Source organism: Macrobrachium nipponense, chromosome 15 (genome assembly GCF_015104395.2).
Source record: "Macrobrachium nipponense isolate FS-2020 chromosome 15, ASM1510439v2, whole genome shotgun sequence".
Lineage (NCBI taxonomy): Eukaryota > Metazoa > Arthropoda > Malacostraca > Decapoda > Palaemonidae > Macrobrachium > Macrobrachium nipponense.
In genome coordinates, this window is record NC_087208.1 from 3,242,500 (window position 1) to 3,257,899 (window position 15,400).

Here is a 15,400-nt window from a genome sequence, read left to right on the forward strand (position 1 = left end):
GGAAAGGGTGCCCAGCAAACTGAGCCATTCCCTCGCCGAGGTCCGTTCTTTCCCTAAGAAGTTCGAGATCTTTTCTAAGCCTCGAGTAATTCTGTCTTGAGATGGAAACCAAACGCCCGAAAACCCCGAGAATCCATCTGTATCCCCAGATAGGACTATGTCTGTCTGGGATCAATTGTGATTTCTCGAGGTTCAACGAGCAGTCCCAGAGATTTTGTCAAGTTCAAAGTCTTCTCCAAGTCCTTCAAGCACTGAACTTTCCGATTTTGCTCTTATTAGCCAATCGTCCAGATAAAGGGATATATTTATCCCTCTAGATGTAGCCATCTCGCAACGTTCCTCATTAGCCTCGTGAACACTTGAGGGCCGTTGAAAGGTCCGAAGCATAGGGCTCTGAATTGGTATACTTCCACCCCTGCATCATGAATCGAGATATTTCTTCGATGATGGATGCAGGGGGACATGAAAGTATGCATCTTGTAGATCTAAGGAGACCATCCAATCTCCTGGACGAAGAGCCGCAAGAACCGATTTTTGATGTTTCCATAGAGAACTTTGTGTTCTCCACAAATCGGTTCAATGCGCTCACATCCAGGACCCGGTCTCCACCCTCCCGAGGATTTCGGACCAGAAAAAGACGGTTTGTAGAATCCTCGGAATGCGGATCCCGAACCACTTCGATGGCCTCCTTTTGCAACATCTTGTTCTACCAGTTGCAATAATGCTTCTTTCTTGGCAGGTCCCTGTATTGGGCTGACAGTTCCCTCGGGTTCGTAGTCAAGGGAGGTATGTCTCGAAAGGGGATCATATATCCCTTTGTTACCACGGAAAGGGACCAAATTTCTGCCTGTCTCCGAGCCCATTCTTCGGAAAATTTCCGAAGTCTGGCTCCTACCGGTGCTTGAAGGACTGTTGTCTCATTTAGCTCTCTTGATAGGTCTGAAGGAAGGCCTACCTCCTCTTCTGCACTCCTCTCTTCTTAAAAGAGGGTCTGGCCGAGGTACTTCCTCGAAAGGGCTGTTGAGGGGCCCGAGTCTCTCTCTTAATAGGACCCAAAGTCCTCGATTTCTTTGCAGATTGGGCCAAGAGATCTTGTGTGGCCTTTTCTGTCAAAGAATGAGAAATATCTTTTACAAGATTTGAAGGAAACAATTGGTCCGACAGAGGAGCATACAGAAGAGATGACCTCTGAGTAGGAGTAACTGCTTTCGTCAGAAAAGAGCTAAACAAGACTCTCTTCTTCAGAATACCAGTTCCAAACAGAGAGGCCACCTCTCCTGATCCATCCTGAACCGCCTTGTCCCATACAGGAAAGAACACTATGAAGGACTCTGGACTAAGAGATTCCTCCTCTTGTTGTCTTTTTGGACGCCAACACCCCAAGGGACCAGTCTAAGAAGTTAAAAACTTCTAAGACATTAAACAATCCCTTGAGGAGATGGTCCATCTCAGAAGTCCCCCATGTGATCTTTGCTGATGACAAAAGGCTTGTCTCCTAGACGGAATCTACCAGATTCGAAAAATCTGCTTCGGCAGTGGACGGGAGAGTTAGACCCCCGTGGTTTGCCCGTCTCGTACCAAATTCCCTTCTTCCCTGATAGTCTGGAAGGAGGGCAGTAAAGACTGTCTTCCCCGCCTTCTCCTTGGATTCCAACCAATTTCCTACGAATCGGAGAGCCTTGTTCATGGTTAAATGGTTGGCTTCATTTTAATAAAAGATGATTGTTTCGGGACCTTCGTGCTTGTAAACAAGGACCTTGGAGAAGGAGGAGCAGTAGGGCTTAAAGAGTCCCCAAACTCTTGAAGTAAGAGGGCTGCCAGCGTCTTGTAATCTGACAAACCCGGAGCCGAGTGATCTTCAGAGTCCGAAATCTCTCCAAATCCAATTCCGAAGAGGATTGTTTATTTCCAGTAGGAGACTGGCCTCTTGCAACATCCACCCCACTCTCGCAAGAACGACGACCGCCTGTGCGATAACTTGCGTCCCTACGAGAGATAGGTTGATCCTGCAAAACGACCTTATCCTTCTCCTGGCAAGAGCGATGGCCGCTTGTGCACAACCTTTCTCTCCTGTCAGACGAAGGATTTTCGTCCTCTCCTATCACTTTCTTTCTCCGGAACCACCTATGTCCTGACAAGGAATACGGCCGCTTGTGCGACAACTAGAGTCCTTGTCAGGTAAAGGTTTATCCTTCCGAAAGCTAAACAAATCCTCTTGGCTTAATTGTCTTTTGGAAGAATTCCGTCTCTTATTTGCCACTTGTGGCTCATTGCGCCGGGTTGGCGCTCGTGATTCCTTGCGCCAAGCTGGCGCTTCTGGCGCATTTCGGCATGGCGCTCATGGCGCTTCTGGCGCACTGGCCTTCTGGCGCATTTCGCCAGGCTGGCTCTTCTGGCGCATATGGCGCATTTCGGCAGGGTGGCGCTTCTGGCGCATCTGGCGCCTCTGGCGCTTCTGGCGCATTTCGCCAGGCTGGCTCTTCTGGCGCATATGGCGCTTCTGGCTCTTCTGACTCGTATGGAGTCTCAAACTCATCTCCATCTGGCGCATCTGGCGCATTGCGCCAGGTTGGCGTTTTTGGCGCATTCTTCATACTCCTCCGAGTATAAGCCGAAACTTCCGTTTCTTCTTTCTTTCCTTCGTCTTCTTTATAGGAGAAAAGAGTCCTTTCTCCTGGGAGTTTCCTTAGTAAAAACTCCTACTAAGGCTGAAAGTTGCTCCTGCACATTTAGGATAATTTTTGCAGCCGCACTCTCTTTTTCCTTCCCTGATTCAGGTGAGGCATGTCTCGAAGCGGAAGGAAACTCCGATTTCCGTTTAGGAACCAATCTCCTTCTCTTCTTCTCACAAGGTGATAGATCGGAGAAAAGCTCAGGGCTTGAATCCAAAGTAGGAGCCTTCCAACTTCTCTTTAAGGGGCGTGACAGTTCATCAGAACTCCATCCCCTTACATTCGGTGAAGAATCTGACGAAGAAAAACACTTCTTTAGGATGCTTTTTCGATAGCGATCCTTGGCAGTTCGGGTCGTCACAGAATCTGCCGAGGGGACGCCTGATCGGTGGGGATTCTCCGTAACCTCCGTAAGGCTTTCGACATTCCTTCTCCTCTGGGCCTGTGAGCTTGGAAGAGGTCTAGCCTGGGAGCGAGACAGAGCCGATCAGTACGCACCCTCCACTGCACTAGGGACACTTAATTCACTATTCACGTGCTTACCTTTCAACGTCAGCATTTGACGTTTCCATCCTTTGTAGCGCAGCTTTAAGATCTGCAATTTCCGTTGCCGGATTTGCAGTCATTAGTACTAGAGGAAGAAGATAGAGGTTTAGGGTTAAAGGTGTTAATTTATAGGCTCGTTAGGCGAGACCTACTTACGCTTCTGGAGGAAGCCTTCCTAGCCCTCCATCCAATCTAATTTCCTTAAATATGAATTTAAATTCTTCCATTCTTCCTCATTCATATTTACACATTCATCACAGGTGTTAGAAATTGAACATTCATTCCTTCTACACCCCTTACAAACTGTGTGAGGGTCTACCGAAGCTTTCGGTATCCTCACCATGCATCCCTCATTTACAACACTGTCTTCTAACCGTAAAGCTAGAATCCGACATCATGAGAAATATCCAAAACCAAGTCCAAAAAACAGTCCCCCCCCCCCCCCACGAAAGAGTATGCCAAACCAAAGATCCAATACGTCACCAAAATAACCGCTTAGAAGATCATAGCGATGAAAAATACGAAATCAAATCAGGAGTAACAACAACAATGTTGCTGTCACGGCCGATAGAGAAAATCTGTCTTAGAAAACGGGAATGATTCCTATTCCCGAGCACAGCGGCGGGGCGGTAGATCACCTGACCTACCTGTAGAGTGTGCCGCGAAATTCGAATTTCTATCGGGGACGACGGAGTCTATAGCTAAGTATATATCTGACAGGTAAGTTGAATGCATAAAAACAGAGTTTTAAAACGAGCAAATCGCCGAGTCTTCCTTGAATCCTACTTTATCCTGCAGAGCTTGTAACTCACTAATTCTTTTTGCCGTTGCTAACGATAAAGAAATAGGCATTTTCTAGTTACTCTCTAAAATGAGGCCTGATGAGGAGGTTCAAATCTATCCGAGACAGATATTTGAGGACTACGTCCCAAAGTTCCAGTTCGGAGGTACTGGCTCTTTAGACTTTGACGTCTCAAAAGATCTATGAGATCGTGGAGATCTTTGTTATTTGCCAGATCTAAACCTCTGTTCCTGAATACAGCCGAGAGCATACTCCTGTATCCCTTTATTGTGGATACGGCTAGATGCGATTTTACTCTCAGGAATAGCAAGAAATCAGCAATTTCCGCTATAGAGGTAGAGGAGGAGGACAACTTCTTGGCTCTACACCACCTTCTAAGACCTCCCACTTCGACTGGTATACTTTCGAAGTGGAGGTTCTGCGAGCTCTCGCGATCGCGCTTGCCACTTCGCGAGAAAAGCCTCTCGCTCTGACAAGTCTTTCGATAGTCGAAAGGCAGTCAGAGCGAGAGCGGGGAGTTTTGACTGGTACCTCTTGAAGTGTGGTTGTTTGAGAAGATCCGTCCTTCCTGGTAGGGATCTTGGAAAGTCTACGTCCACTCTACCACCTCCGTGAACCATTCCTGGGCCGGCCAAAAGGGGGCTTATTAAAGTCATCCTCGTCTCTTTTGACGCCACAAACTTTTTCAATACTAACCCCAGGATTTTGAATGGGGGAAAAGCGTACACGTCCACTCGAGACCAGTTTTAGCAGGAAGGCGTCTACCATAATTGCTCTTGGGTCTTCCACGACCGAGCAAAACACTGGGAGCCTTTTTGAAATGTATGTTGCGAATAGATCCACGTGAGGAGTTCCCCACAGAGACCAGAGATCGCGACATACTTCCTCGTGCAGAGTCCATTCTGTATGAAGGACCTGGTTCCTCCTGCTGAGCCTGTCCGCCCTCACATTCCTTACTCCCTGTACGAACCTTGTCAGCAGGGAGATGTTCCTGTGAGACGTCCAAAGTAATAGGTCCCTCGTGAGTTCGTAAAGGAACGAGGAGTGAGTCCCTCCCTGTTTCCGAATGTAGGCAAGTGCGGTGGTGTTGTCCACGTTTACTTGTACTACCTTGTCTCTCACCAGAGGTTCTAGGCTCTTCAAAGCCAGGTGAACGGCGAAGAGCTCTTTGCAATTTATGTGCCAGGACACATGTGCTGGTTTCCCAGGTGCCTGACACTTCCTCCGAGCCTAATGTCGCTCCCCACCCGTCTCCGACGCGTCGGAGAACAACACTAGGTCTGGGTTCTTTGATCTTAGAGAGACCCCCTTTGTTCTCCTTCCAGAGGCAGCAACCACCACTGTAGGTGTGCCTTTACCTCCACTGGAATGGGGAAAAACGTCCGACAGTTGTCCGTTTTTCCAGCTCCAAGACTTCTGAGGAAGAATTGAAGTGGACGGATATGAGGGTCTTCCGAGAGGGAAGAATTGTTTTTCCCAGCGAGGAAAGCGTCCCCAGAAGGCTCAAACCATCTCCTCACTGACGTTTGCTGTTTCTCTAAGAGAGAGATTACCTCAAACTTTTTCGGTTCTCTCTTGCGAAGGAAAAACTCGAAAACCCCGGAATCCATCCGAATCCCCAGATAGACTAGGTCTTGTCTGGGGTCATCTAGACTTCTCGAGGTTCACAAGCAATCCCAACGCCTTGGTCAAATCTAGAGTTAACTTTAGGTCCTCCAAACACTGTCTCTCCGATCTGGACCTGATGAGCCAGTCGTCTAGGTACATCGAGACATTCACTCCTTTGAGATGAAGAAATCTCGCCACATTCCTCATCAGGCTTGTGAAGACCTGAGGAGCTGTGGACAGGCCGAAACACAAGGCTCTGAACTGAAAGATCCTTCCCCCCGTCATGAAACGGAGGTACTTCTTCGATGAAGGGTGGATCGGGACGTGAAAGTAGGCGTCTTGGAGATCTAGAGACACCATCCAATCTCCTTGTCGTAAATGACGCTAGACTGAAGCAGAAGTCTCCCATGGAGAACTTCTCCTTCTGAACAAATTTGTTCAGAGCGCTGACGTCTAGTACTGGTCTCCAGCCTCCCGAGGCTTTCGCCACTAGAAAAAGGCGATTGTAAAACCCCGGGGAGTTTTGATCCAGTACTAGTTCTACTGCACTCTTGTCCCACATTTGTTCCACCATTGATCGAAGAGTATCCCTCAGCACAGGATCCTTGTACTTGGCTGATAGTTCCCTTGGTATAGACGTTAGGGGCGGAGTATTCAGGAAAAAAGGGATACGATATCCCTTCCTTATGATCTTTAGTGAAGACGCGTCTGCGTCTATCAGTGTCCAGGCTTCCAACGAATTCCAGGAGCCTGGCACCTACTGGGTGTCTGGAGGAGAAATGTTTCATTTGCCCTTTTTAAAGGGAGGGACGAAAGGCGGACCTACCTCTTCTCTCTGGAGCCTTCCTTCTTGCGGAGGTCTGGAGATCGGACCCCTCGAAAGGGCTGCCTAGAAGGTGCTAGGTTCTTTCTTGTCCGACACTAAGCAGGTTTTCTTCTTCCTAGCTGACTGCGTCAGAAGATCCTGTGTCGCCTTCTCAGTTAAAGAGTGAGCTACGTCCTTCACTAACTTAGAAGGAAACAAATAGTCCCAAAGAGGAGCATATAGCAAGAGCTGCCCTCGTGCGCATGCGAGACTGCCTTTGTTAAGAAGGCGCCATACACTGTCCTTTTCTTCAAAAGACCTGCTCCAAATAATGCAGAGACTTCCAAAGATCCATCCTGTACTGCTTTGTCGATGCACGACAAAAATGCATAACAGGGCTTCAGGTTCGATTCCCTGCGAATCGTGAGCTTTCTTGGACATCACCCCAAGGGACCAATCTAAGAAGTTGAATACTTCCAATACATGGAAAAGTCCCTTGAGGAGATGATCCAGTTCCGAAATACTCCAAGTTATGCGGGCAGAATTAAGACTAGGACGCCTTGAAGCGTCAACTAACGTTGAAAAGTCTGCCTCTGTAGTAGAAGGGAGAGCGATACCCATATCCTCCCCCGTCTTGTACCATATGCCTCTTTTCCCAGCTAACCTTGCTGGAGGCATGCAAAATACTGTCCTGGTTAAGTCTTTCTTCGACTTCATCCAGGTTCGTCTAAGGCGTGTAAAGCCCGCTTCATCGAGATGGTGGGCTTCATCTTCAGAAAGACGAAGTCTTCTTCGCCTTCGCACTCGAAAAGAGCGAGCGCGGAGAAGGAGGAGCAGCCGGAGTCAACTCGTCTCCGTATTCCTCCACCAAAGCATGGTTGTCAACACCTTATAGTTGGACAAGCCCTCTCTTCCAAGATCGTCATCCTCCGAGTTTCGTTCGAACTCGTGATAATCCTGAGTTTCTGTCTCCTTTCAGAATGTTCCTCTTCTGGGGGAGACAAACTCCTGATCGGAGAGGGGCTAAGGGAATGAAAGTCTTCCTTTTTCCCATTCTGATCGACTTGGAAGCCGTCACAACCTGCGCTTCTCTCGCGCTTTAGAAGACGTCATGTATGACGCTTCCCGCTCTCCGAGCGTCATGTATGACGTCTCTTGTTGACGTTAGAAGACGCTCTTCGCTTTCTAAGGGCTTCCTACTCGGCGTCACAATCTTGGACGGAGCGTCACGTCTAAGATCCTCTTGATTGACGCTTCACTTCTAAAAGACGTCTTCCGAGCAGGTTGCGAGAGGACGAGACTTCTTAATAGGAAGCGTCACGTCCTTCCGACGGGGCGCTAAAACTCCCACAAGAGATGATAGTTTGTTCTTGCACGCCATAATGATCTTCCTTGACGCTTCTCCTACGTCTAGCGCCTGACGCCTTAACGTCATCACTCGGGGGAAGAAGCATGATGGGTACTTCCTCATAAGAGCGTCAGGTGAACCGTTGAACGCCACCATTTCGCCTTCTGTTAATAGCAGACGGGGCGTCATCCGAGAAGCGCTCCAGGGCTAGAACAACCAATGTCTTGCTTCATATGACGCTTCAGCGGTCTCGATAAGGTCGACTCCTTCCACCCTCGTTTAGGTGAGGGAGAGGGAGAGGACGAGAAACACTCGCGAAGGACGCTTTCCTGTAGCGCCCTTGAGCTGGCTGCCATGAAGCAAAGCTAGCTGAAGGGACGTCCTTGACCGTTGGGGATTCCCCACGACCTCCTTAAGGCTTTCGACTTTCTTTCTCTCCTGGGCATGTGAGCTTGGAAGAGGTCTAGGCCTGGGAGCGCCGCAGGGACGATCAACGCCCCCTCCACAACACTGATAGGGCTCACTTCACTAAAAAAAATTTTCACTATCACTAGCCTTACCTTTCGAGTCCGCCATCTTGGACTTCATGTCTCGAATCGTCGCTTTCAGATTGGCGATTTCCGATGCCGAAGTCCGAAAAGACACTCTGATGAGAATTTATAGGAGATTCTCCAGAAGTAGGGTTAGAATTATCATTTAAAGGCTCAATAGGCCTTGAATTCCCACCTTTCAGTCTTCTAACTCTATCCCTCTCTAACTTCTTCAAATAAGAAGTCAAGTCTTCCATTCTTCTGCATTCAAACTCTCGCATTCCTTACAAGTGTTAATAGCAGAACACTGCACCCCCCTACATTTTACGGCATACAGTGTGAGGATCAACCGAAGCTTTCGGTATCTCACCCTGCAGCCTACATTCACACACATTCTCACACTCACATTAGAATCAGACATCCTGAGAAAAAATCCAAAAGAGTTATTCCAAAAAACAGTCCACAGTAGCGAATGCCAAAACACGATCCAAATAACGTCACCAAAAGTCGAAAAACGTTGATCAAATGTTGAAAAAAGAATCCAAGTCAGGAGGTAATAACAACAATGTTGATACCACGGCGACAGAGAAAATATGATAGAAAAACGGGGATGGTTCCTAGTCCTGCCACCAGGGCAGCCGGTAGATCACCTGACCTACCTGAGCGAGTGGCGCGAATTTGAATTTCTGTCGGGGACGACGGAGTCTTAGCTATGTATATATCTGACAGGTAAGTTGATTGTATGAAAATTTTTTTTTTATTATTTCATATCGAACCTTGAGCGGACCTCTCTCAGAGGCCGTAACATTGTGTCGACCCTGGCCAGGATATATCGACATCGTAACATTGTCTCTGAGATCTCAGAGGCCATAACAGAGATGCCCTCTTAGGTGTAGAACCTCCTCTGCTTGGCCTTAGCTAAAGGTAGGAGCTTGAGGGAGCTGTGGGGCCGCAGGGTGTTCTTGAACCGTGATGTTACCTGGTCCACGTGGGCAAGGGCCTGAGACTTGCTCCTCGTTGATAGAAAGCCCCCGGGAGGCTTGGCTTTCTTTGGGCTCCCCATTAGGAAATCTACCGAGGAGGATCTCTAGGTGTCGGAGGGAAGGATGGGGTCTGGTAGACCGTACCTTCTCCAAAAGAGGGCTAGGACCCACCTGTAAGTTGAGCCCTCATCGGTCGTGCCTTGCCCTTCCAAAGCATTGAAGGCTGTCCTGGACGAATGACTCGTCCTCGCCGTCCTTAAAGGGCCGAGCAGGCACCAACATGGGAGGCGGGGTGTGCTCAGGGGAGGGCGGACGGCTTACTTCGGGGGCTACCATGGCACTAGGAGCTTCACCTGAAGTGGAGTCGCAGGCTGGCCTCATGACATCAGGGGCACTGGGGCTTCCCTAACCTTCTTTAAAAACCTAGCGGTCAGCCAGATCCTAAGGACCGGAGTGTGGAACAGGTAATCCCCTTTTACGGTCCACTACCTGAAGGACTGCACCTGTAAATCGCTCGATTCGTTCAAAATTGGTACGATGGTGGCTAGCCAACAGCAGATCTAGACCTCCACCGGGCAAGGGATGGTCCTCCAAAGGGCCTGGATAGCGGCGCTGAGGAGTGTCGGACTCCATGAGGAAGCACAACACACACACACACAGGGAGAATCGGGCTGATACATGGAAGACGAGCTGACACGCGTAGATGGGTCTGCAACTTACCAAGTATTTACATAGCTGAGTCCCACATTGTAGGAGGTGGGATTCGTGGAGATATATACATACTTTTTAGCAAAAATAAAGAATGCACATATGTAGTGCTAGCTTGAATTAAAATGCTTGTTTGTTCTTTGCCTGTTAACAGAAAGATAGCACAGAGGTCAAACAACACTTGGGTGAGACTATTAAAAACAAGTCACATCCTACTACATAGGCCCAAGTTTGAGGGTGGGCAAGACAGCTTGAAGCACCTCAAAAACAGGGAACTCAGTCACCATGCAACATCGCAGAAATGAACACACGGGGCATAGCATGGAAAGATCCTTAAAAAAGGATGGTCATCAAGAACAAGTGTGTTATTCTCAGAAGACACTAACAACAACCTCTTGAACTGCCTTCCTCTTAAGCCAGTATTACTTCCACTACGCCAGTGACAAAGATATGCACCACAGCTCAGAAATGGTATACACTCCTAACCATGGCAACATGAACAAACTGAATGTGGAGCTACATTCGGGGGTTGCATAATAGTGAAAAAACATCACTAAACTAAAAAAAAAAAAAACTAAAAGCATTAAATGTCCATTCACAACAGACATCATTGCTCACACTAAAGCAAAACCATGTTAATTAATAAGAGAGCCAAAGCCATCAGCAAAATGGAGTCATAAAATAAAAAAACCTTAGCTCATCAACAGCCCTACTGATTTCTTCACTGCCCCTCTTAATTTAAAAGCCAAATTTTACTGATACAGAGTTCCCTCAATTAAAAACTATATGCACCAGACATCTAAGACATAATGCACTTCAATTACACTACAAATGACACATACCTGCTGGTGTGGCACCAAAAATGCGTAGTATTGGGACCGTCTTGATAGGTGCCCCTCGAAATGTTGAGTACAGGGGATCTAAGCCATTAACAGGCAACCCCTGGTAGTGATCAATGGTTCCTATACGCAAGGAAAACATCCTTATCCCGGCCAAAGCAGATGTATAATAGTCATCATTGACGATGTCTATGCTGCAAGAAACAATAAAGGGAAACATACTTTAATAAATATTACTGTTACCACAACACACAACCTTGATTTTTACATAAAGTAACTTGATTTTTACATACAACAGTATTGGTAAATGTAGCATAATATTCAATTATATAAGGGCAGATCAACAGTACAAGTACATACCAAAATAACCTCTCAGAAAAATATAAAAAACCTAAATACAATTCAACTTATTTGTAGTCCTTACAATGCTTTATACATCTATACTCAGCTTTGGCCAAAGATTCATTTTCCACCTGCTTGTGATTTGCTGCTGACATGTATTTGGGACAGGTTTTGCTTTAGTATTGACACACCTCAATACTTTCATTCTGATTACCTGGTATGCTTGAAACTGAAGTTATTCCAGATAATGAAAAATATCCTGAATAATTAAAGTTCCTACCATCTTGGTTCCAGCAAACAATCAACATTCCCTTCCAGTTCCAAATATGTCTGAACATACAATCAAATAACTCAACATTCCTTCTACATTCCTAAACATAGCAAACTTAAACTTGTCATGTAATGTTACTAATTACACTAAGGATAAAACTGATCCTGCGCTCTTAACCTGGGATTCCTTGTCATATGGTACTCCAAGGACTGCAAGATTTAAATGAAAATCTCTCTTAACAAATTAAGTACTGTGTCAAACATCTCGGATGCAGACTTTCATAACCCTTTCATAAGTTCTTTCTCCTCCTCTTCATCTTCAAGTGCTACATTTCTTTGTGTCTACAGCAGAGAATGACTATTGGTCACAATCAAGATCACTTCCATATCTGTCATGTTGATGACCACTGGTGCTCCTTGCACCCTGTCCACAATGTCCTGCTGTCAGTTTACTCAGGACATCAGTGGCTGGGCACCCTTACCAACTGACTCATAACCATACACTTTCCAACTCTCTTAGCCATAGGGTAATAAATTTCTCCTAATAGCTCTCATCCTCCAGGAACAGCATCAAGTCACAAGATTTCTTAAGATCATTCACTGCCAGTAGAGCTACTACATGACTGTTTTGATAGTGAAACAGCACTTGCAGGCTGGCAAGGAGATATTGAGGTTTAGTTGCTTTTTAGCACAGATTTGCATTAGCTATATTCATTGGTCCATGGGCTGGTCTAAGTGAGCAAACTGACAGGCAAGAACACGACAAAGATGTTAAAATGACAATTTGTCGAAATTGCATTTTTCCTAACTATACAAACCTGAGGTCCTTTAACAATAGGAAGTAGCTAGCGGCAGCTGGAACGGTCGTAAGCTTCGAACAAGGGGAGAACGGTAGTTAACTGCTTGTCCGATCGTCGCGCGGCTGGGAGGTAAACAAATCACTTTTGCTTTTGGCCCATGCAAAATACGCAGAGTGAGGGGTGGGGGGCATGAGGAGGGAACTATATGGTGAAAGGACCTCAGGTAGGGTTTGTATAGTTCAGGAAAACATGCAATTTTCGACAAATTGTCATTTGTTTCCGATACGTAATACAAACCCTCGGTCTTTAACAATAGGAAGACTCACTTCTTGGTGGGAGGAATCTGAGTCTTTTGATGAACAGACTGGTGTTCGTCCATCCCTGGAATGCCTCCCTGGTCGTAAGAGCGAGGGAGGGATCCAAGCCTCTGTCCGATTGATCGGGGTGTGCACCGCAGGAATCAATGGTCAGACCTCTGGGCCGAGTACTAAGAGAGAGGCAAGCGTATCTCTTTGTACCAGCATTGGTAAGAACTTTTTCCTTACATGAGCAAACGTAAAGTAATGGGTTTGTCTCATGTCGGCATCCACTTTCTCCCCCTTGTTGGAGAAAGTGGTGGATATACACTCCTATCTCTAGTTAAAGAGGTAGGATGGAGCTCTGTTGAATAGCTTACCTGCATCTGACTCCCTTCCAGCAAGGTAACGACCGTATCCCTCTGCCCACAGGTAGAGGTAGAAAAAGATGGTGAAGAGAAGCCAGTCACTCTCTCATTCACGCATTCATTCTCCCAGTCATACCAGGAATCGATGCTGTTCTGCCTGCTCGGGTGCTGGTAAGCTTACACAACGTGGTTGAGCAGCCACCACAGGTCCCAAGGAAAAAGTATCCAAGGACTTGTGGGCAATATCCCGAAGGTAGAAGGACGTGAAGGTGGTCTGGTTGGCCCAGACACCTGCCTTCAGGACCTGCGCCACGGAGAAGTTCTTACGGAACGCTAAGGAGGGTCCGATACCTCTGACTTCGTGGGCTCTCGGTCGGAGCGTACGGATGTCGTCGCTACCATCAGCTTCGTACGCTCTCCTGATCACCTCACGCAGCCAGAAAGAAAGCGTGTTCTTGGAGACTTCTTTCTTGGTAACCCCAGTGATAACGAAGAGGCGTCGACACTCAGGCCTGAGATGTCGAGTTCTCTTCAGATAGCGCCGTAGCGCCTCACAGGACAAAGCAGCATCTCATCCGCATCGTTATCGGTGAAGTCCAGGAGGGAGGGGATCGTGAAAGACTCCGAACCTGTCGTCAGGGATCGACGGATTCTGAGTCTTAGCTACGAAGTTCGGGACGAAATCGAGCGTCACAGATCCCAGCCTCTGGTATGTTTAACATCATAAGAAAGGCCCATCTTAGTTCCCCTACTCTCTTCGCCGATGCCAGGGCCAGCAAGAAGAGGGTCTTGAGGGTCAGATCCCTGTCTGACGACTCTCGGAGTGGCTCGAAGGGTCTTCGAGTCAAACTCCTAAGTACGAGAGTCACATCCCACGCAGGAGGCTGAGTCCTGGGTGGGCAAGACCTTTCGAAGCTCCTCATTAGCAAGGATATCTCGAACGAATTCGAGATGTCCAGTCCCTCAGTTTTAGGACGAGAGCCAGGGCGGCTCTATATCCCTTAACTGTGGGTACTGAGAGGAGTTCTCTCGGCGAAGAAACACGAGGAAATCCGCTACCTGCTGAAGAGTGGTCTGAGAGGAGACAGACCCTGTCTACGACACCAACCACAGAAGACTGGCCCACTTCCCCTGGTACAGCTGCAGAGGACTGTCTACGTGCCAAGCCATCTCTGTTGCTGCGCTACGAGAAAAGCCTCTCGTTCGCAAGAGATGGTGGATAACAGCCAGCCGTGAAGTTGAAGGGACTGGACTTGCGTGGTGGTACCGTTCTACGTGTGGCTGGGCTAGAAGGTTGTGCCAACTGGGTAGCTCTCTCGGTGCATCCGCAAGAAGAGCCAGCAGGTCCGGATACCAAACGGCTTGTGGCCGTTTGGGAGCCACCAGGATCATTCTGAGATTGGGAGTGACCAGCGCTCGACTGATCACTTTCCGAATCAGACAGAAGGGAGGAAAGGCGTACGCGAAGAGGTTGTCCCAGGGGTGTTGGAGAGCGTCCTCTGCAGCTGCCCATGGGTCCGGCACAGCTGAAAAGAAAACCTGAAGTTTTCTGTTGTGCCGGGTGGCGAACAGGTCTACGATTCGGCGCGCCCCACAGGTTGAAGAGCCTTTCCGCCACGTCTTGGTGTAGAGACCATTCGGTCCCTATCACCTGATCCCGACGGCTGAGCTTGTCTGCTACTACATTCCTCTTGCCTGGAATGTAGCGTGCTGACAGCTCTATCGAGTGAGCCGCGGCCCACTCGTGCACCTGCACCGTCAACTGATGGAGCGGAAGAGACACTAGCCCCCCCTGCTTGTTGACATATGCCACTACTGTGGTGTTGTCGCACATCAACACCACTGAGTGTCCCACCAAGCGGTCCTGAAACTCTTGGAGAGCGTGAACGCCGCCTTGAGTTCCAGGACATTGATGTGAAGGTGCTTCTCGTGATGGTCCCACACACCTGCAGCCAGCAACTCCTCCAGGTGTGCGCCCCATCCCTCGGTCGATGCGTCTGAGAACAGAAGCATCTCCGGGGGGGGGAGTGCGTATGGGCACTCCTCTTAAGAGGTTCTTGTCGTCGAGCCACCAGGCTAGGTCCTGCCTCACCTTGTCCGTGATAGCCACGGGAAAGTAAGGAGGATCCTTGGCCTGAGACCAACTCTCCCTTAGTCTCCACTGGAGAGACCGCAGGTGAAGACGCCCGTGAGGGACTAAACTTCTCGAGTGGACGACAGATGGCCGATCACGACTTGCCATTGCTGTGCTGCCTGTTCCTGCCGAGACAGGAACCGGCCGGCTGCCTCCTGAATGCTGATACGCAAGTCTGCGGGAAAGACTTGCCCTGCTACCGTGTCTATCAGCATACCCAGGTACTTCATCTTCTGCTTGGGTTCGAGGTCGGACTTCTCGTAGTTTATCACGATCCCTAGATCGCGACAAAACTTGAGGAGCCGATCTCTGTCCTGTAGCAACTGCGAGGGCGGGGAGCTCGCCAGGA

General features: G+C 48.3%; 1 protein-coding gene across 1 annotated transcript in view; it reads right to left on the reverse strand.

The window, feature by feature from the left end:
• Positions 1–15,400, reverse strand: part of LOC135226936 (uncharacterized) — a 430,036-nt gene that overhangs the window by 401,662 nt on the left and 12,974 nt on the right. Inside the window, exon 2 of the mRNA XM_064266617.1 lies at positions 10,845–11,035. Coding sequence (XP_064122687.1) covers positions 10,845–10,983 — 139 coding nt within the window. The 5' untranslated portion in view covers positions 10,984–11,035. The remainder of the gene's footprint in view (positions 1–10,844; positions 11,036–15,400) is intronic.